Source organism: Hemicordylus capensis, chromosome 3 (genome assembly GCF_027244095.1).
Source record: "Hemicordylus capensis ecotype Gifberg chromosome 3, rHemCap1.1.pri, whole genome shotgun sequence".
NCBI lineage: Eukaryota > Metazoa > Chordata > Lepidosauria > Squamata > Cordylidae > Hemicordylus > Hemicordylus capensis.
In genome coordinates this window covers 319,608,899-319,630,730 of record NC_069659.1, presented here as the reverse complement: position 1 = coordinate 319,630,730, position 21,832 = coordinate 319,608,899, and the positions used below count along the sequence as shown (strand labels likewise).

The window sequence follows — 21,832 nt, the reverse complement described above, 5'->3', positions numbered from 1 at the left end:
GAGTGAGAGAGAGGGGGCTGATGGCATGTGGCAGACTCCCTCTGAGCATATGCTTACCAAGGGGTGTGTGTGTGTTTGTGTGTGTGTGTGTGTGTGTGTGTGTGGCCCAAGACCTGTCTTATCCAGCATCCTGTTTCCCACAGTGGCCATGGTGAAATAAGAATTTTTCAATTTTAATTTTCCAGAGGGGGCTATTCTACAGGATATCTTCTCTTCTGTCCTTTCATGGCTTGTCACTTGCTTTGTCACAACTCTGTTATGCCTCATACAAAGTATATATCCATTGACAAGGCTGACATGCCTTCCTGATTCCCAGTTTCTTATTTAGACTGTCTGTGCAGCTCTGGGTTGAATAAAGAAAGAGGGAACAAGGAACCAGCTTAAGCCTCATTATGTGTCAAGTATCTGCTGGAGAGAGAGAGAGCACATCAAATCACATTTGTATGACCCTAAGGCTGGCTCTGCTTTTAATTACCTAACGATAATGTGCCTGCAATAGGTACAGGAAAGGAAAGCTTTGCGCTTATTTTTCTGAGAGAGCGGGGGGGGGGGGACCCCTTATTTTCTTCCAGATAACATGTTTGGGTGTGCTAATGTACATACACTCACTCCCATTGGGCAATGGTTTTGTGGTGTTTATAGGGATGTAAACACATGCCCCAATCTTAATAATGGCTCTGTAGTGTTGGAAGTGAATAGCTGGGTATTGTGCAGGACAATGTAAGCTGTCATCCCATGAAGAGCAGTAAATGAGTGAGAACATGTGGTTTGTTGAAGTTGATGACTCATGAACTTCCCACTTGCTCTAAAGCAGGCTTACTTTGATGTGGCTCAGGCACAAAATCCGCTCTTTTTCGGCCTTGGGACACAAAGCCTGCTTGATGAAAGGAACTTGTGTGAAAGCTGCTAGGATAGTTAACTTGTATACTTTATAATGTTCTGTTAAACAAATCCTCCCCCCCCCCCACCTCCTTTTTATGTTTTAGGTGACTAGTAGTTTTTTCCATTTGGTTTAGTGAATCTCAATGAAATAAAGTTGCAAATAGAAAACGGGTGCAGAAAGGTTAATCACTATAGCTGGTCAGTAGCCAAAGGAGGAAGACGAGAGTTTCCATGCCTCTACCTGCTAAGTGGGGCGGGGGCGAGGGGAGTCTGATTCTCTTTCTCTTGGCTAGGATGCAGTGGAAGTAGGGATTAGAACCTAGTCACTACTTAAAAATACGATATGTGTCATGAGTTCAAAATGCTGGAGGACATATGACCTTTTAAAGTGACAGGTGAATATTCCAAAAGGAAACTTAGCCTAGCAGGGAATTTAGAGGTTGGCATCAAACTTTCAGAAATGCCTGGATTCTGATTTTGATTTTAGCCCTACAGAATGGTCTAGCCATGCAGTCCCTAGTTCTTAACTTTTGCTACCCGAAGCTGAGGGGCAGGGAAAGGTTTATCTTCCTGCTTATCACTCTTCAGTCCAGTGGCAGCTGCAGCTTCCATTGCTGTTGTGTGACAAAATGGAGAAGTGTGTGTGTGTGTGTGTGTGAGAGAGAGAGAGAGAGAGAGAGAGTTGTTAAAATGTGTTTTTTTAAAATGTTAAGATGGTTTTGGAAATCAAACAAGTAAATAGGGATGTGCATGAACCGCAGTTCGCACACTGGTTTGAATGCAAACCAGTTTGTTCTGGTTTAGCTGACCCATGAACCGGTTCGGCGTTTCGAGTGCAGCACCGGGGGCTGCAGCAAGCAGCACCTTTAAAAGTGAGTGGTGCAGGTCCTTACCTGAGTATCTGCTACTTCATGCAGTTTCCTGCTGTGGCTGTGCTCCCTGCCCAATGCTCAGAGTTGGCATGCACATGGCTTCTGCACATGCGTGGAAGCCATTTGTGTGGCCAGCAACTCCATGCTGACCACACAAATGGTTTCTGCTCATGCAAAACCATGCTGACTGTGCACATCCCTACAAGTAATACAATTGGTTGACAAGGAATTCCCTGCACATAAGCAGGGAATCCCCTTTTACAATCTTGGGAAAGAAGAGGCATTTTGGAGTGGGCCAGTTTGGACAATACTTTTCTGGCTCATGTGATTAAAAGGGGGATGCACCGAAAGCACACTTACCATGATGTGTTTTGCAACAAGTATTTTGGTTGCAGGCAGAATAGCCCCCCCCCCCCATCATGATAAAGGAATACACTAGGAAGGCATAGGAACATCCGCAAAAGCCATTGCAATGGTCAGTGTATTCACTTTTTAAAATAATGTGAGCTGGAAAAGTATAATCTGAGCTGGCCCAGGGTGAGTTGCAGGTGAGGTCTTGAGAAAAAGAATAAGAGTTAGAGCTGCAGACAAAGAAGTCTGGGTATTTTAGGAGAAGTTGGAGGAGAAAAAGAAAGAAGGCCAGATTGTTGAACATACAATCTGTGTACATTGTAGGCAAATACAGATCCGTATAGATGTTTTCCGCATGTTATGTTGACTGCAAGTGTAGCAGTACAGTTCCTATCTGCAATACATTTGAGAGGGTCTGTTCCAAGGCTCACTTCTAAAATGTGTGCAGTCATTCACGTAAAAGCATAATGTCTGAAGAGATCTTCTGTCAGTAAGGATTGTGGAGGCTAGGGTGTTGTAAAAGAGAGGTTGCACAATAGAACAATAAAAATAATAAGAATTAGAAACAAGAAGTTCTGTAGTCCTGCTGTAACTTCATTGTTAAATGTCACAGTAATGTATATGGAAATGTATGCTTATCTTTAACCTTTTTATTCGAGATCAGTAGTTAGCTTGGCTTTTAGCTGGGAATGTTGTTCATATCATACACCTAAGAAACCATGTACCAGAAGAAGACTTGTAAACCCAGATGGAGGTTGCTGAAGCCTCTGAAAGTTGCAGCGGATATTTAAATTGTGATGGGCTGTTCTATCACAACTATGTGCCCATAGCTGCCACCATCACCATGACTGCTTGGTTAAAGTGCAGAGGAAACCAAGGCAGGTGAAAAGGACTATTCTTTCCTTTCTTGATCTCTCAGCAGTTCAACCAAGCTGTGGCAGCATCTTCCAGGACCATCTTAATGGAGTTGCCCAGACTCATGGCAAAAGAGAGAAAAGTGCTCTGGCTATGTGTTGAACATGAATGAGAGATCACCAAGGATGAATGTGACACACTGCCTCTTATACATATGTAGTGATAAATGACAGCCTCATCTAGACTTTAGTGAGCACAGCAGCACTCATGGTCACAGCTGCAAAAGCAGGCAGGAAGTCCCGCCCCATCGCTAGCACGCATCACCACTTGCTGGGCGCTCACAGTTAGGGTGCCATTTGTGTGAGAGGGGAAGTGCCGTAACTGTGATGGCCAGTGCTTTTGTGAGCAGCAGCCTTGGGCAACCAAGGCTGCTGCTCATGGAGGAACCGACCATCATGGTTAATGGCACTTCCCTACATGCTAACGGCGCCCTAACCGTGAGCGCCCGGCAGGAAGGAAGGGGTACAAGTGATGGGGCGGGACTTCCTCCCCACTTTTGCAGTTGTAACCGTGAGTGCTGCTGCGCTTGAATTAGGCTTTTGATATTAATAACACTTGAATTAGGCTTTTGATATTAAGGTAATGCAGATATAACACTAAACCATAGTTTGTGCTACCCATAAATTAGACACCAGGCCATGATGCGGTTTCCTTTTCTCTTCCTTTCTGAATTATCCCTAGATGCTATCCCAAACAGTGACTTCTGAGGGCAGAAATGCATCCCAAACCATAGCTTGTTACTTTGGCTGCACTGTCTTTGCATAAAGTGTGGGGTGCAAACCAGCAGCCAGCTATGGCTTCAGATTCAGTGTTGGCAGCCACTTGTAGGTTTGTTGGATGGTGTTGGTTTGGATATTGTCATAGTTTGGCATTACATTGGAACCACCTCATTGTTTTCTAGCTGATATCTTCCACTTAATTCTGCTCCTCAAACTTTAAAATCTTCTCCGAGTCCCACCTTCTCAAATAGTTGAGACGTTGTGGTGACTTGGTCCTGGTAAACACGAAAAATTTGTCGTGTTTGCAAAGCTCTCTCCAGGCACTTGTTGCGCTTAATGATAAGACCAGATTCTTACTGGACCAAATTCTGAGTGTTATATAAACTGAAGGAAGTTTTGCCCAATGCTCTGATTTCTGTTACAGTGTGTGAAATGTTTATTCTAGTCATATAGGAGACCTGCAATGATTTATTAAAATGACAGAAAAATTATACAGTGTAAATAATTAATTGCCTTGAATCAAGGTAGTTATCACATAATCTTTATTATCTTTATTAATCTTTATTTATTTATCACAGAAATAAATAACTTTCTGTGTTCATATCTGCCACTGCCTCCTTGGCCTATAAAAAGCCATAGAGTTGAAATGCAGAGGCTGATTTTATACAAGTATTTAAAAATAAATAAGTTGCTTTCCACACCTTATGAATCTAAGCAGTGTTAGCTACTTGCAGCTTCCCTTTGAGTTCCTTGAAGCTGAGAACATTGTAATATGGGAGCCAAACTGAGGCTTTCTTCCTGAATATATGCTGTCTCCATGTTCTTGAATGAAGTTGAAATACTTTGCCAGGATGGCACCAGAAGTGCAATCTAGGGCACTCAAAAGTTTCTGGCTTTAGGCAGTTTGAACAACTGTTTACACAGAACATTCCTTTCTCTCTTTCTCTCTCTCTCTCTAAATGTAACTGCAGAGCTTTGGATATGCTCCCTAGGTTGTTTGATCAATTCCTCGAGCATTGTTGCATAGTTCCTATTGCTTTCCTTTGCACATTTATAGTCACTCATTTTAATCTTGCATTGAATCTGAAAACCTGTTTAAAGCTGCTCACGTAGAGTTGCATTTCTGCTTCGGACTGTTAGGCCAGGCACTGTCCAAATCCTTGGGAAGTACGGGCTCTGTTGACACAAGCATAGTCATCAATTGATGGTAGTCTTAAGTGATGACTCGCATGTGGGAAAGGCTTCCTATCACCCCAAACAGGACTTTTCAGTAGAGGCTAATGTATATATTCGGCTGTGAGTCATGTTGAGTGAGAAGTAGGCCCACGGCCAGACATTTTGTGGTGGGGAGGCCTAAAGGGGACCAGAAATCACGGCAGAACAGCCACAACTTCATTGTAGGAGCCTGATTTGTTGAATTGCACTCAAACTCCGCAAAACATTTAACTTGGTATTGTTTAAAAAGAAGGACTTAGTTATCTTAGCAGGGCCTTTGTACTCCTTGACCAGAGCACTGGAATATGGGAGGAAGTTTTATTAGTGATTCATTGGGTAGAATCCTGCCTGCACACTCCTCCTTATAGCTCCACAAGCAAATGGGCTAGAGGGATTTAAAAAAAGAGAGAGAGAGAGCTGATATTTCGGGGAGAGGCCTGGTATATCCGGGGAGGAGGCTAGGCTCACATAATCCCCACCTGTGGCTGTCGCTCTGGCGAGGAAAGATTGAGTGACTTGTATACACAAGAGATTTCAGGTAAAATTGCTTGTGTACTTTCAGACTTGTCCACTGAAGGCTAGAGTTTCGATGGTTTGTCAGGAGCTGCCTAGGTTGAGGCTGAGAGCCTTGGACTCTGCGTACTGCTGCCCCATGTGGCAGACTGCTGAACTGCCATTTTGTTTATTTTTATTTATTGTTAAATTTATATACCGCCTTTCATTAAAAACAATCCCAAGGTGGTTTCCCTGTAAGAGAACATAAGGCCATAGCCTTACCAGAAGAATTTAGCTCTCAGAATCTAGATCAGGGGTAGGCAACCTTGGTTCTCCAGCAGGTTTCCCTCTAACACAGGGTTTCTCAACGTGTGGGTCCCCAGATGTAATTGGACTTCAACTCCCATAATTCCCAGCCAAAGGCCACTGGGGCTGGGGATTATGGGAGTTGAAGTCCAATAACATCTGGGGACCCACACATTGAGAAACCCTGCTCTAACAGAAAATCCCAGATGTTGTTGACTAAAATTCCCAGCATCCTCAGTCAAAGCCCACTGCAGCTAGGGATTCTGGGGACCGTAGTTGTCAACATCTGGGATTCCCTCTGGAGGCCTATAGGCCACTTCCAGCTTCAAAGGCAGGATACCTCTGAATACCAGTTGCAGGGGAGTAACAGCAGGAGAGAGGGCATGCCCTCAACTCCTGCCTGTGGCTTCCAGCAGCATCTGGTGGGCCACTGTGTGAAACAAGATGCTGGATTAGATGGGCCTTGGGCCTGATCCAGCAGGGCTATTCTTATGTTCTCTTACAGGGAACACTGCTCTCCAGCTGAATTGAACTACAACTCCCATCATCCCCAGCCATAATTTATTATGACTGGGAATGATGGGAATTGTAGATCAACAGCTGAGCCAAGCTTGCCTACCCCTGATTTAGATTGATCCTGCCCAGCAAGGCTGGCCATTGGATCCTCTCAAAGTAGGAAAGGTATAAAGACTTCCTGTTAGGAGCAAGGCTTTCTGGTAGTGTTCTGAAGTTGCTGTTTGTCTGCTTGGTTTCAGCCACATGCTTGCTTTCTGATCCCGGTTTCTGGCTTATCTGCTTGGCTTTAACCCCTGGCTTTGCCTGCTTCCTGATTAGTCTTCTCTCTGCCCACCCAGTCTCAACTTCAGACTCTGCACTATCCAGCAGTGGCTGGCCAAGGCCCAGTTCCGACATGGTTAATTGTAAAATGGAGGTTCTCGGAAGCCACCAGTACCTGCACTGAATACCACATTCTATGCGGAACTGGATAGCACGGATACCTTGAACAGGGACAGCCGAATGATGTAGCAGTTGAATATTGTTCACTAACTCTTTGCCTTTCTTTTGATTGATGCACTTGATTTTGTCCCAACCTGCCTCCAACTCACCATTTGAACAACCAGAAACACATCCGAGTTTTATTACTCCAGCCCTACCCTCACCCCCTGCACCATCCTTTATGTGTAATCTCAGCCTGAGACTTCATACTGTTTTGCTTCCTTATTTTCTGGACGGCTTGTTATCGAGCTAATAGCTAAGAAAGGACAGGAAGCAGATGGCAGGGCTCACCCTTTAAATCCCCTTTGGGCAGGGCGTCTCCAGTGGGTATGTTCTAAATTACATAGAGGGGTGGAGAATTGGCTGACGAAACAAAGGAGGGAAAAAACAGGCTCAACAGAAGCGCAGTTCCTTTCATTCTAATTTGGTGAGCAAGAAAGCAAATGCTACAGCAGGGAGTGTTGTGTCAAATGTGTTTCCCATAGAGCAGATATCACTTGGCACTGTGGCATTTGCAGCATGCCAGCAATGGAGGGAAAACAGAGGCCTTGCTGAAAACAATGGGTGCTTCTAAAGCATCAGTGTGTTTTTAAAATAAACAGTTACATTTGTCCTGTAAGTCCTTCCTTGGAAGGACTTTGACTTCTCTACTTAGGTGGAGGAAAATCCTATCCAGTAAAAAACCTGAGCAACATTTGAGGTCACAATTCCTTTGGAGAGGAGAGCTGGCCTTGTGGTAGTGAGCATGAATTTGTCCTCTTTGCTGAGCAGGGTCTGCCTTGGTTTGCATTAGGATGGATGACTACATGTGAGTGCTATAAGATATTCCCCTTTGGGGACAGGGGCCATAGCTCAGTGGAAGACACTGTTCCCTCTAAGAGGTGCGCATGCTCACACCATTGTTCTCTCTAATCTTTTTCATTTGTGTGCGGAATGAGTTTTGTTCTGAGCGGCAGTATCAAGGCAGTGTGCATGCACATGCATTCAGAGTGGGGCCTTTCCGATTCAACCTGAGCGGGATCTAAAATTAACTGAGCAGACATCAACAAATGTGTGAGCACGTGCATGTGCACACGCCTTAGAGGGAGCAGTGGCTCACACATTTTCTGATGTTTGCTCAGTGTGGACTGATGTGTGAACTGGTTCTGTTTGATAGTTCGATATTGGACCAAACCCGCTGGCCTGTTTGTGGGGTTCTAAGTAATATATATTTACTTAATCCCCTTGGGGGGGGTGCTGCCGCTGGGGATTCTCCAGATGTACCCCCCTCCCCCCAACGGCCTCTGTTTATGCCCAAATTGGCAGGTTCGGGCGGTCTTCGGCCCGTTCTGGGCCTGCCCTCTGTTGCATTGGCCATTTTCGAGGCTGCCGTGCATGCCCAGTGGGCCTCTGCCTCTGCATGGCCAGGTCATGACGCAGAGGCCCATTGGGTATGCGCGGCAGCCTCCAAAATGGCTGACTCAATGGAGGGCAGGCCCGGAACAGGCCGAAGACTGCCCGAATTGTGTGATTTGGGCATAAATGGAGGCTGGTGGGGGGGGGGTACCTCCAGAGGACACCCCCTTCTGTATCCGCAGCAGTAAGTTTTGTGAGTAATTTTTTTTAAAATCATGAACCCTCCCCCCACCCCCAAAAAAACCCATCAGAAAACCCCCCACAGGTTGGTAGTTTGGACAGTGCCAAAACCAAACATGTCCGGTTCAAGTCCAGTCTGGACTCAAACAGAACAACCCGGTTTTGTGCACACAAAACCTGAAGAGGTCTCATGTCTTAAATTTAACCAGTAGGATAGTTTCTATTCCCAACAACTGGGGAGTAAAACCTAGCACCACCAAGTCCTATGATATCATTTATTTTTTAAAAAAGGTTAAGCAGGAAAGCACCCAAGATAACCTGGTTTCACCCCTCAAATCGCTTGCATTCTCTTGGGGATGCTGTAGCTGTGTACAGTAACACTTTCATAACATCTGAACAGAACTAGGATGGTTCTTTTTGAGAAAATTGTTAGCCACCTTGGGAAGCTTTTTTAGTAAAGTGTTGTTTTTTTTAAAGCAACCAATACAAAATGATAAAGCTGAAATACTCACTTGTTCCCATAACCTGGTACAAGTGCCTGTTTTGGGATCTTGGTTACTGACTCAGGCAATCAATAAAGCCATTCCTCCAGATCTTGATGGAGACTAGAATAGCCCATTTCCAGCGTCCTGAAATCCTGGAGGACCTATAGGATAAATGTATTTATTTATATTCTGCCTTTCTTGCATTGTGAAACTCAAGGTGGCATAAACAGGAATTCTAGTTGGTCTCTTATCCAGGCACTGACCGGGTCCAGATCTACATAGCTTTAGCAAGTAGTTCATGTGCTTTAGCACCATAACCAGTTTTTGTAAATCGTAGAAATCAAATAATACTTCAGATCCTACACAGTGCTGTGGTTTTCAAGCTTGCATGGATCATCTGTTCATTTATTTGGATTAGATCCTGGTTGATTCTGGTTATTCTTAACCATAACTAGTATCTGCATCAGTTTTGTCATTCTTATTAACCACAGTTAAGAAGGGAAAGGGAATTTGCAAATGAAGAGAGAGAGAGAAGTTGTGAGAAAGGAACATGTGATCCCTCTACCTTTTTCCAATCTCTTATGATTAGCAGCAGGGTCAGATTATGGCATGTTGAGACCCTAATGTCCATCTTAAAAGGCCCCAGCATTAAAAAGCAAAATAATTAATCTAACAAAAAGTACAATTAAAATATAAATAATAAAGCTTTATTTTTCCTTGGCAAAGATACAACGAAAAAAATAAACAAAAACAGTAACCTGGCAATAAGCCTATTTGTATTAGAAAATTAAATACTTTTAATATATTTATATAAAACTTGTAATTTGTTGTATTCAGAAGCACCTCATTATGAGAGGTCTTAAGCCGAAACTAAATTTTTATGCCTAAATCCAGCATTGATTGCCGGGTATCATTATTACATCTGCACCAACCCTGTCTTTGTGTATCAGACATAACACCACTTTTTCATATCAGTTTTCCCTTGATGAAAAAGGAGATATATACTCTGTCTATTAGAAACTCCACCTCTTTTTTTCAACTTACTTCAACCTCTATTTACCGCTTGAAAGGACAAAACAGAATCTGAAAGGTTATTTCTCCTTTGAGACTGATAAAGATCTGGGTTTCTTTTGGTGAAATCACCCCATAGTTTAAGCTTGCTGGGAAAAGGGGAAGAACCAGGAAGGGCTTGTTTTGTTTTTACTTCTGGTGCCAATGTAATCCTTTTAAAGCTAATGTATGACAATGGCACAAAAGCTGGCATGCTTCTTGTTGTTACATGTTGTCTATTTTTGGAAGCAAGTGTGTTTGACAACTGCACTGAATCTTTTATTATTTGCTGAGTCTTTGTGGATGGTGGTCTGCTTTCTGGAGGTCAACACATGAGAGATGCTGTCTTTAATTCCTTTCTGTGCCTTCTGCCAAGGTGCCAAGAGTAGCCTTGGGCTGGGCCTGAAGAGGAGAGCTGGTCTTGTGGTAGCAAGCATGACTTGTCCCTTTAGCTAAGCAGGGTCTGCCCTGGTTGCATAGGAATGGGAGACTAGAAGTGTGAGCACTGTAAGATATTCCCCTCAGGCGATGGAGCCGCTCTGGGAAGAGCAGAAGGTTCCAAGTTCCCTCCCTGGCTTCTCCAAGATAGGGCTGAGAGAGAGATTCCTGCCTGCAACCTTGGAGTAGCCACTGCCAGTCTGTGAAGACAATATTGAGATAGATAGACCAATGGTCTGACTTGGTATATGGCAACTTCCTATGTTCCTATGACTTCTTGTCCAGTCTCCCTGTGCTATCCCCTTGAAGTGATGAATAATAAGTTATCCTAATAAGAGGGGGAGTTCAGAAAAACCCGTTGTATGGATCTGCAAGATCAGTTTTAACACTGAATGCAAAGTACTGAGGCTGTAGTAGTATGATGTAGGGATGTACACGAACGGGTTAGTGTACACCTGGGAGGCGGGGTGTGTGTGTTACCTTTAGGGCACAGGGAGGGTCTCATCCCTGCTTCGCCGGATTCCCCCCGCCGCCACTCTCCCCAAAATTGCTGGCACGTAGCGGCAGCGGATCTCCTTGCTGCCCAAGTCAGCATTGTACTGAAAATGGACAGCGAGCGTGCATGATGTGCACATGCATACCGGCCACTTCAGCACGGCGCTGACTGGGGCAGCAAGGTGGTATGCTACCACCCTGCACCAGCGATTTTGGGTAGAGTGCCAGCAGGGGAAATGCAGTGGGGCTGGGATGAGCAGCCTCCTGCACCTTAAAGGAAACCTCCCCCGCCTCTGAACCAGCCTGAACGTCGGACCTCTGAACTGGTTTGGCGCTCTGGAACAGGAGTGCCGAACCGGTTCATGCACCTCCCTAGTATGCTGCATTAAAAAAAAAAAACGTTCATAAATTTTCCTTGGAGACTTGGACTGCAATCCTGCAAACCTTTAGTTGCTCTTAGTAGCCCTGTTCTCACAACATATTAGGTGTTAGTGAATTTATTTTTATTTATTTTATTTTATTATTTGATTTATATACCGCCCTTCCGAAATGGCTCAGGGCAGTTTACAATTAAAACAAGCCTCTAAAACAATAAAAAGCTAAAACAAATTAAAAACAATATAGCAACAATTAACAATTTAAAAACATTTTAAAACAGCAATTAAACAGGTGTTAGTGAATGCATGTATAAAGCAGGGTGGGGGAGAGTAGGATCATGGCAGCAGGCCCTGCCTTCTGATCTACCCTTTAATACATATGGTGAGTCACATATCTTGATGTGTACTTATAATAGTACATATGGGGACTTCTGCCCACACATTTGGGAATCCAAGAAAAGTAGGGTTCTCAAATGCAGAGAAAGAGCCCTACATGCATGCATTTTGCATTCATTGACTCTTTGTAGACCTTCAAGTTCAAATACCTGCAAGTGAATGCAGGTAGAATGAATGCCTGAATGAACTCCTCATAGATCATGAGAATAGGATATTAACTTCAGTGGTAAGACATATAAGGTGCACAAAACTAACATGCAGTCCTTTTTAATTTTATTTTGCTAGCTAAAGGAGAGTAGAAGGCTTTTAAACTGCACTGTCGAGTGGTATGCTAAGTGTCTTATTAAACACTTACAGACAGTTATGTAGAAAATAGTTTTGATTTTTACAGCAACTTTTAATATGAATGATCAGTCAACGCTGTAGCATTGTAGACACAATGCTAAAAGATATTTCTTGAGGTTTGAGTACAGAGATGGTTAAGCAGAAAGGAAAAGAGGGAAATCATGCAAAAGAAAAAAGCATTGGTTCAAATAGTAATGGCTAGTATACTTTTCAGTGAAGAAAGAAAGAGGGGTATGTATCAGTGTGGGACCTTTATCTTAGCATAATTCTACATCAGGAAGGACAAACATTGCATAACTTTTTTTTAAGCAAAGGGAAAAGAGCTAGAATTAAAAGAAACCATGAAGTAAGGAAGTGACTCACTTGCTGGGAGGAAGGACAAATGAGACATTCAAGTGAAAGCGTGATCTCCAGTTGCAGAGTTTGAAGATGTAGGGTAAAGGTGAAACTGAACTTAGAACAACTTGCAAAGTTTGGGATAAATTTCTTTAAATCTACTACTCTTATTTATCATTTCCAAAACAGTACAAATCTTGACAATCAGTTAAAAAAAACACAATCCCAGTCATGGATTCACAGTCTTAAATATTAGCTAAGACATGAGAAGAGAGTGTGATTGGTGCACATGGTCTAAAAAAGAACAGGGTAAAGGGAGATGCATCTACAGGTAGGGCACATGGTCTAAAAAAGAACAGGGTAAAGGGAGATGCATCTACAGGTAGGGCACTATAAGAAAATGAACAGAATGAGAGAAAAGAAGACGAAACCTCATACTCTAATCTACTTTAGATCTCCTTTAATAATACAGTATTATTAAAACTGAATAAGGTATAATGGAATTATAAGCTATAATGATAGGAAGGTTTAAACCAAACCTTTGCAAGATGCAAGTGTTCTCATGTGTCTTGACAGCTTTGATCTTTGGCAGTCTTCCAAAATCTTGCCTACCCCTAAGTTTGTCTGCAAGAAGACTGAGAAGGTGGCATCAAAACGAACGCAGCTGCAATATCTCACGACAGCAGCAATAACGTGCACCATAGTTGCTGCCATTTTGATGTGGCCGGTATTCTTAGCCTTGCACACACAAATGCTGCCATTTCAATTGGACATGCTTGTGACAATAGCAGCTGGTGATGGCAGCACCGGGCAGGCGGTGATAGGCACCTTTTAGGATTAATAAGCAGATGTGCTTACCAGTGTTTAGGCAGCACCTGCAAGCTGCTGTACTCCGGCGGGGCAGCGGCGTGACCTTAGTCTCTGCGCATTCATGGAGTCTCAGTGCACACGCAGAGACCGGGGCCACGCTGCTGCACTGCCAGATGCCGGGTGAAGTGCTGTCACCCCGCATGGGATTGTGGACGGAGCGTGGCAGCCTGCAAGTGCTGCCTAAACGCTGGTAAGCACCTGCTTATTGATGAGGGCACTGCCCTCACCGGCTGCTACTGGCTCATGATGAGTAGAGATTTATTCTGGAGAAGTAACTGGTAGATTATTTGCTGGCAATGGCGTTGTCACAGCCCGGTCTCAACCAGTCCCATGATTTTAAGCTTCGCCGCTGCCACCAAGTAGACATTTTTATTTTCTCAGGTGGAGTCTACTGAAACATTCTTCCAAACGTTTGTTTCGTTCAAAGTTAGGTAGTGTGGAAAGGCTTCTAAGTGTGGGGTGGGGAGAACAGACAGAAGCTACAGGTAGTTAAGTTAAAAAGAGAGAGAGAGAAACAGCAGCCATATGAGCAGAAAGGAACAAATAAAACAGGAGAAAAATGTATCCAGTCTAACCTGCACCTAATACTGTGCCTTAACCCAGAGCCCGTACCAGGCATTTTCTTATAATCAGTTTCTGCAATGAGCCTGGTTTTTCCCCTTGCTTGGCTTCAGGTTTGGCTCTTCCTTTCCAGTACTGGAGGTTCAATTCCAGACTCTTCCTTCAGCTGCTGTGAGGGTGATTCAGATCTCAGAGTTTTCAGCTTAAGACACCCAGTGATTTCTCAGCTCTTAATTTCAGCAGTTCTTCTCAGCTCTTCTCTCCTGGCTCTCCAAGACTCCAACTTGAACTAACTCCCTGTTTCAGGCAAGCCTCCTTTCATTCTCTTTCTCCCCCTCCAAATTTTTTCTAAACAAACCAATCGGGACAAAACTCTTCCCTCCAAAACTCTTTTCCCTCCCAAACCAGCTATAGAACAGGAGCTGTGAACTTCTGACTCCTGCTCAGACAGCTTTTTAACACAGGGAGCATGCAAAAACATATGCAGTATAAACATCTGCAACACACACAGAGGAGGTTCAGGCTTCATTTCTTCACAGGTGCCACTGCTGGTTCACTACTGTATGGATATTTGATCATGTTCTGTGATGGGACAGTAGCAAAGTAAGCCAAGATATGACAAAAGAAAGCAAACACTGAAGAACAGCCATGTTGGATACTTATAAATATTTATTTAACACAAAGCAAAAGTAAGGGAATGGATAATATGCACAAATTAATAACCCGAATTCTGTGGCTGACATCCAAAATAATGCAACGAATAAAGATGTGTACACACACACACACACTGGCTGAATAGTTGATCAGATGCTCAAAGTTGCACTCTTCCCAATAAGTTTGCTTGTGCAGTTAGGCTGGAGGATAGCCCAGCAACATATATGGACTGAGGAAGGGGTTTTGCAGCAGAAGGTATGCCACAGGTTGTGCAAGTTCTCCTTGTTACACCATCACAACACTTGTCTGGAATGCAAGCTCTCAGGTCAGCAGAGCTGGCTAACTCAACATGTTCACACTGGCACAGCATAAGTCTGGGTGTCAGCCTTTGTTGTATTTATGGCTGAGATCTTCCTAGTTCCTCTCCCCCTAAAACTGCCACCTTTCTACTTGCAGCCATATAGAGAAAATTACAACATGGCAAGATCCTCGAAAGACAATGACCCAGCCATTGAATCACTTGGGCCTTCATCCTTCAGCCAATTCTACGCCAGTATCCCAGCGATCCATGGCAATGTCTCAACCCAACCTTGGTGAGTAACTGGAAAGGGGTAAGGGGCTCTGTGGATGCAAAAGGATTCCAAATAATAAAGCACTTCCCTTTTGACCCCTTCTACTGACAGTCAGCATGAAAGACACAGGATGCATTATCTGCTGTGCTTTGTGGACTTGAGTGCTCTTCCTTCTGGTTTCAGACCCACAGTAGGGGAGCAGTCATAGTAGTAGCAGAACCTCTCTGGATAGCTGGTTCTGTCCCCTAGGGATACTTTCCACAGTTTTATAGTATCATTGGCATAGTTAGATCTGCTTCTTTGACTGAAGTGACTACACATTTTTGTGCAGAAATGGCATTTTAGTAATGGTTCATTCTTTTACATATTCTTACACAGTTCATTTGGAGTCATTTCAGTGCTCTTTGTGGATAGCATTGCAGGTTTGGAGCAGTTGACCTTTAGTAGGACTGAAGTGGTGCCCATGTTTAACCCACAAGAGAGATACGTGAACTCGGGGGTTGGAACCTCCGAGTTAATGAAAACCAAGCCCTCTTGCTCACTATTTTGGTTTCCCCCCTCCCCTTCCTGTCAACTGTTACAGCAATGGATGTTTGGAACATAAGATTGGGGTTTTTGCTGTGAGTCACTGGACAGTAGCAGATGTATCATGAGAATTAAATATAAAGGAGAAACCCGAGTAAGCTCCAAAGGCAGTGAGTCATGCTAAATGGTGATGGTGAGCTTGTTTCCTGCAATATCCTAGGGATTATAGTGAGTAACACATTGTTAAAAACTGAAATTAACTCCCCACTACCACTTGCTTAACTCTAATCATCATCATCCTGACATAGCATATAGAAGTTTTAAATGACCCCACAAACATGTTTAAATCAACAGACCTCCCGTAGGAGAGAGATCTACTGTTGATAGAACACTCCCCCTCCCCATCCACCTCTTTGAATCATTAGCCAAATTTGTGTATGCAACATTTAGCCAAATTTGTGTATGCAACAACAATAGTATTTTAAGCCGCTTTCCCTAAGTACTGATGCTAGTGTTAAGAAGGCAATTTTTAGACATTATAATAGGACATAGAGGTCTTGGTCCAAGCAAACAGAATGCAAGCTACTTCAGACTTTATTTTATTGATTTATTTTATGTATTTAATTTGTATACTGCCTGACTCCAAAGGCTCTAGGCGGTTCACAAAAATAAACAATAACAAAGTAAGACAAATTTAAAACAGTTAAAAACATTCAGAGATTTTAAGCTTGGCTTAAAAATGTGCTTTAAGGGCTCTTTTAAAGGCTGGTAAAGATGTTAAATCAAGGACATCTATAGGAAGCGCATTCATTCCATAGCCCAGGAGCGACTACAGAGAAGGCCAAACCATTTATAAACCAAACTAATACAATTCAGCAGATGAGTAAATATTCATTATTTGCTGAAAATGCAAGATTCCCACTTGGAACAAGCAAGTGTTCATACAGCAGCATCGTAACTAGGCTTGAGGTGAGCTGGGCTACAATCCACACAGGGTTCCTGTGCAGTCCCATGGCTGATCTGAGTTTCCTCAGAGTCTGAGGAGCCATGCTCAGCCTAGACACTGTCACTGCAAACCTGCTGGATGCAAGGAAAAATTGATCTCAGATGCTTCCTGAGCGGTTTGTCTGTTGAATTGCAACCTGGGTCAATATAACCATTCTATTGCATGAAGGTACTCTTCGAGAGAACCTGGTTGTCATTAACCAAGGTTTGTTTGTTTACTACATTTATATCATGCTCTTCCTCCAAGGAGACCAAAGAAGTGTATATGGTTGTGTTTATCCTCACAACAACCATGTGAGGTAGATTAAGCTGGGAGTTACGTGATTGGCCCAGAGTTACCCAGTGAGTTTCATGGCTGAATGGGGATTTGAACATAGGTCTCCTCAGTTCTAGTCCGGCACTCTGGCATGCAATGAAAAACTGCAGTTAAATGGGGCAGAGGCTGGAACTTGTGTACGTCTGAATGCATATAACCACAGTTTCACAGCAAAAGTGACCTGCAGTTTCCCTTGCCAAACTCCAGTTTGAATCTTCGGTTTGCAGTGAGTTTTGCCACCCCAGCCTGAGGTATTGGGGCAGCAGTGTCACAACTGAACGTGGATGCCGCCATAACCGCAGTTTTGTGTTGTTTCTGGAACTGTAATTGTAGAGAGGGTGGCCCAGACCCACCTGGAATCATGCCGGCTCCATGCCAGCTGTGCTTCTCACTGGCTGCCTCTCTGAGCACTTGCCCCGCCCTCCTGTGTCTGATCTAATAAAGCAGTTTCCCAGCGACTGGGATGCCACCACGTCTCATCCCAAGGTTGTAAGCCTCATAAAGAGAAAGTCACATGGGGACATGGCATCTTTCCATTCTGTCCCTTGTTTTCCCCACCCCCAGCATTCGGAAGAGAAAGCGTATGGGATGGCAAGATGGGCACTATGTGCTTTGCGCTCCGAAAATGAAGTGATCAAGATGTATGTTCACAAGCACATGCAGTTGTGGTGGCACCATAAACCGGGCAACCTGTTTACATTGATGGGAAGGTAACATATGGCAGGGCAGTGGTACCTGGGTTGGGTTTTAAAGGCAGCCCTAACCAGGAAAGGCTCAAGTCTAATTTTTTGTACATGATGTTGTGGAAGGGGCCCCCAGCCACTTCCCCTTGGGTTAATGCGTGCGGTCCCTAGGCTTCCTCATGAGAAGAACCGTCCAGCAGGATCAGCGTTGCCTCAAGTGAAAGAAATTTTCTCTTTGTGGTGATGATGAATGCTACGCCTGAGCAGACCACTCTCTCATGAGAGTGTATGGCCATGGGGATACCCATTCACAACTCATGAGAAGAACCATCCAGGGGGATGGGGGGATTGGGCTGAATTGCTCATAATGTGTGATGAAAGCCCTTCTCCCACAGACCACACTTTCATAGGAACATAGGAAGCTGCCATATACTGAATCACATCATCGATCTATCTAGCTCAGTATTGTCTTCACAGACTGGCAGTGGCTTCTCCAAGGTTGCAGGCAGGAATCTCTCTCAGTCCTATCTTGGAGATGCTGCCAGGGAGGAAACTTGGAGCCTTCTGCTCTTCCCAGAGCGGCTCCATCCCCTGAGGGGACTATCTTACAGTGATCACATGTGGTCTCCCATTCAGATGCAACTAGGGCAGACCCTGCTTAGCTAAGGGGACAAGTCATGCTTCCTCCCACAAGACCAGCTCTCTCACGAGAGTGTTAGGCCATGGAGACACGTATGCAGGCCATACGGCATCTGCTGCCCAGCCTGGTTGCTCCACACAAGCAAGCTGCAGGGATGGGTACCCCAGCAACACCCCTCCCAATCTTGGCAACTGCTGCGAAAAAGTGGGCCCTCTACCAGTCTGGTTACCCATTGGGACATATACATTTTTATTTTTGCCCAGCACGTCAATCCCACTCTCCTAGGGTTTCTGGAAATAGGGGCTCCCCTCTCCCACGATTCTCTGCGGCGGCTGATCTGCGAATGCCACAATGGCAGTCTGAACCCTGGAAATTTGAATGAGAGTTGAGAGCTGTCCCTGGTCCCGGTGTTGCCCCAATCTGCCCACCCAGCAACGTCCAGATACATGGAGTGTCACATTCTCCTTTGGGTGTGTCAGAGGCTTCCGTGGAGAGGAGAGGGTTACTGTGCAAAAGTTCTATCATTAACCAGAGAGAACAGAAGCCCCACACAAGCAGGGGCCCCTTTTTTGAATGGCTCAACTCATGAGCACATAGTTTGATGGAAGACCAAAAGTTTTCAAACCTGAAGTCCTCCGCAGTAGACATGGCCTCTCATGAGAGGGCTAATCCGCAGGCAGCAAGCTGACCCGGGGGCAGGAGTGTGCTTTGGTCTCCATAGACTGCTTTTCCAGGGTGAGCCATCGCAAGAACATTCACACCAAGAGTGCCTTCATGCAGCTGGCCAGATGTCAGGATTCTTTGCCCTCCCTCATATACATATCCCCCCCCCCTAGGAAGTCATCATGTTCTCTTTCCGGAATAAAAGGAAAAGAGTGCCCCTCAACATCCCCCCACTGCCAGAAATTGCGCTTGTGCGAGAAAGTTTTGTGGCGGAGCTCTTACAAGAGTGGCTGTGCAATTGCTGTTGGATGAAGGGCTAGCATGGCATTTAAAAGGGATGTCAATGCCCTTTCCCTGCTGAGGGTAGGTGGACCATTCTGAAAAGGCACGATTGCGCTCGGCCTGCCCCCTTGAAGGTCGTGGCCAATGGCTGCTGCCCTGTGGATGTTCTGACACTTTGCCCACAGTCTGGCAATGTGAGCGGTCAGAGCTTGCTGGGATGCGGACTTGGTGGACCAGGAAGAGAGAGGCGCTCTCCTGCCATGAAAACGGAGGGTTTCCTGGCTGTGGTTGGACAAACGTCTGCGATGCGATTCATAGTTAGAAAAATTAGTGGCCTCCGGTTTCCTGTTTGCAGATGCAGCCTCTAACTATTGCACCACTCTGGCTCTCAGGTTTTCATCTGCACAAATGCCACATCTAAACCATGGTTACAGCCGACAATGGAAGGAAAGAGGGCATTCACGCTGAGGAAGGGAGAAGGGAGACAAAAAGAGCATGCATGCAGTGGCTCTTAATTTACAAACCATGATTTCAGGGAAATGGTAGTTCCATGTCAGGACATTCTCTGTTTCTTTAGGCTTTCCCTTTGGTTAAGATGCTATGTCCCTTGCTTTTTCAGTCGTCTCCTAGTGTTCTGAAACCTGCCTTGTTAGGTTTGTATCAGACATTTAAGCAAGCCAATGTTTGGAACAGTGTTTGAGCCCCTAAGCCAAAGCTTTTGTGCCAACATCCTACCAGACAACACAAATGAAACGGAAAATGGATAACGAAGTCAAACCACCCTTCTGGCAACAGTCTGTTCAAGACATTTTAGCGAAAGCAGGCCACACCTCTGTCTGTTGCCTTAGCATTTTTGGAATTAAAAAATCCTTTTGAAGATGTGCCATGGACAAGGTGGGGGCTAAATTTTCCAGGTCTGTGTCTTGGCCTGCACTCCCAAGTATAAGCGTGTATGTGTATCTTTTAATCTTATGCTGCTTCTGAGGAGGAATGGAAAATTTGGCCCTTCCTGTCCGCCTTTTTTCTGTTGATTTTAGATCACTTCTTCATCTGTCTGAGGGAAATAGGCAAAAGCGCTTGTAAATGTTTTATCAAGAACACTGTGTCTTAAACCTGCTAAATGAGCAAAGAAATACCTTTTTAAAGTGGCGATTCTCTTATATTGAGCAGGGGGAGAGCAACTGGCTCTATCCAGCCCCAGCACAGCATCCCTCCAGTGGCTGTTGCTGGTATCTGCCTTATGTTTCTTTTTAGATTGTGGGCCTTTGGGGACAGGGGGCCACCTTATTTATGCATTATTTGTATTTATCTGTAAGCTACTTTGTGAACTTTGGCTGAAGAGCGGTATATAAATATTAGTCGTAGTAGTAAACCCCTGTTCACAAGTTATGTTCAACACACACAAAATCTGGGTAAGTGTGCATACATATTCATATGGTTCATTCAACACACATACAGTAGTACTAAATGTACCCTGTATTTGAGGGGAACTGAACCCTGCTCTACTTTTAAAATAAATGTGTGTACAGTCATTCACACAAAAACATATACACATGTATGGTGGATACTTGTACTCACATACAATGCAATGTCTGATTAGGACATTGAACCCAAAGCAGTGATAATGGAATTGATTTTTTCCCTTTTCTTTGAACAGCAGGCAGGCACGCTTGCACACACAACATCACAAGCTGCCTTTGAAAAGCCAGCTTGTGGAATAATTTTGGGTGCAGACACAACCTTTGGCTAATGATCTGCCAAAATCTCTAGGAAGGACAGTCCCACACTCTCTACCTTAACATGTAACCAGTGCTAAATAGGGCTGTTTACTTCTACACCCTGTTCTGTCCCCATGTGCTTCATGATCTATACCAGCTGTACTTTAATTGTCAAAAGCTGTAGGTGTTGGCTTTAACTGTGAGCTCTCAGTGTGGTTGAACGTAGTCCAGCTTCTCTCATAGATAGCACCTCTTCTCTAACAGCAATGGAAACGCCCACCACATGCTCAAGCTTTTAAGAGGGCAGGCAGACTGTGAAGAAATCCTCCACAAAAGGTTGCTTTCTGACTGATGAGTTTAAAATGGCAATGCCAAAGTGCAGATAAAACTTGGTGTCAATACTGGGGCCCAATTAGCTCTTCCTCCTGACCTCTTCAGCGACTGCATTTATATAATATTATTATGTATTTATGTAATTTATATACTGTCTAACTCCAAAGGCTCTAGGCAGTTCACAAAAACAAACACAACAAAAACAAAGTAAGACAAACTGTTAAACAATTTAAAACATTCAAAGATGGTTGTTGTTTTTTAAAAAAGTATTTTAATTGGTTTTTAATGGTTTTAATCGTTTTTGATTTGAGACCTCTGATGCTTAACTGAGTGTGCAGGAGGTATTCCTTGCTTATAAAGACATTGGTCATGTTGGGGTAACAATAGAGCTGTATTTTTATAAGATCATTTCATTGGTTGTTCTTTCTGCAGTGCCAGGAAAAGATGTACCTGATGGGATTTCCCCTTCTCTGCAACTCTTAAAGGTCCAGCCCTAATAACAACCCTTGCATCTTCATGGGGTGGGCAGAAGCAGAAGAGGGCAAGTGTCCTGCTCCTTTGGTGTTCCAGTTGTACTTCTAGATCCTTTCTCAGGCAGTCTTGCTGACGGCCAGCCTTCTCGGTTATGCTACTTTGCCTTTCCTCCCAGTTGGCAATGCAGCAAGAACTTAAGAAGCAAAATCCCCCTCCTTTCCAGCCAAAAAGGAATTCCTATCTGACTTCCCTACTTGGCAATCTTCATGGCTGGTCTGCCAGGCAGCC

General features: G+C 44.2%; 1 protein-coding gene across 1 annotated transcript in view; it reads left to right on the top strand.

The window, feature by feature from the left end:
- Positions 1–21,832, top strand: part of WWTR1 (WW domain containing transcription regulator 1) — a 126,713-nt gene that overhangs the window by 64,157 nt on the left and 40,724 nt on the right. Inside the window, exon 2 of the mRNA XM_053310256.1 lies at positions 14,790–14,926. Coding sequence (XP_053166231.1) covers positions 14,790–14,926 — 137 coding nt within the window. The remainder of the gene's footprint in view (positions 1–14,789; positions 14,927–21,832) is intronic.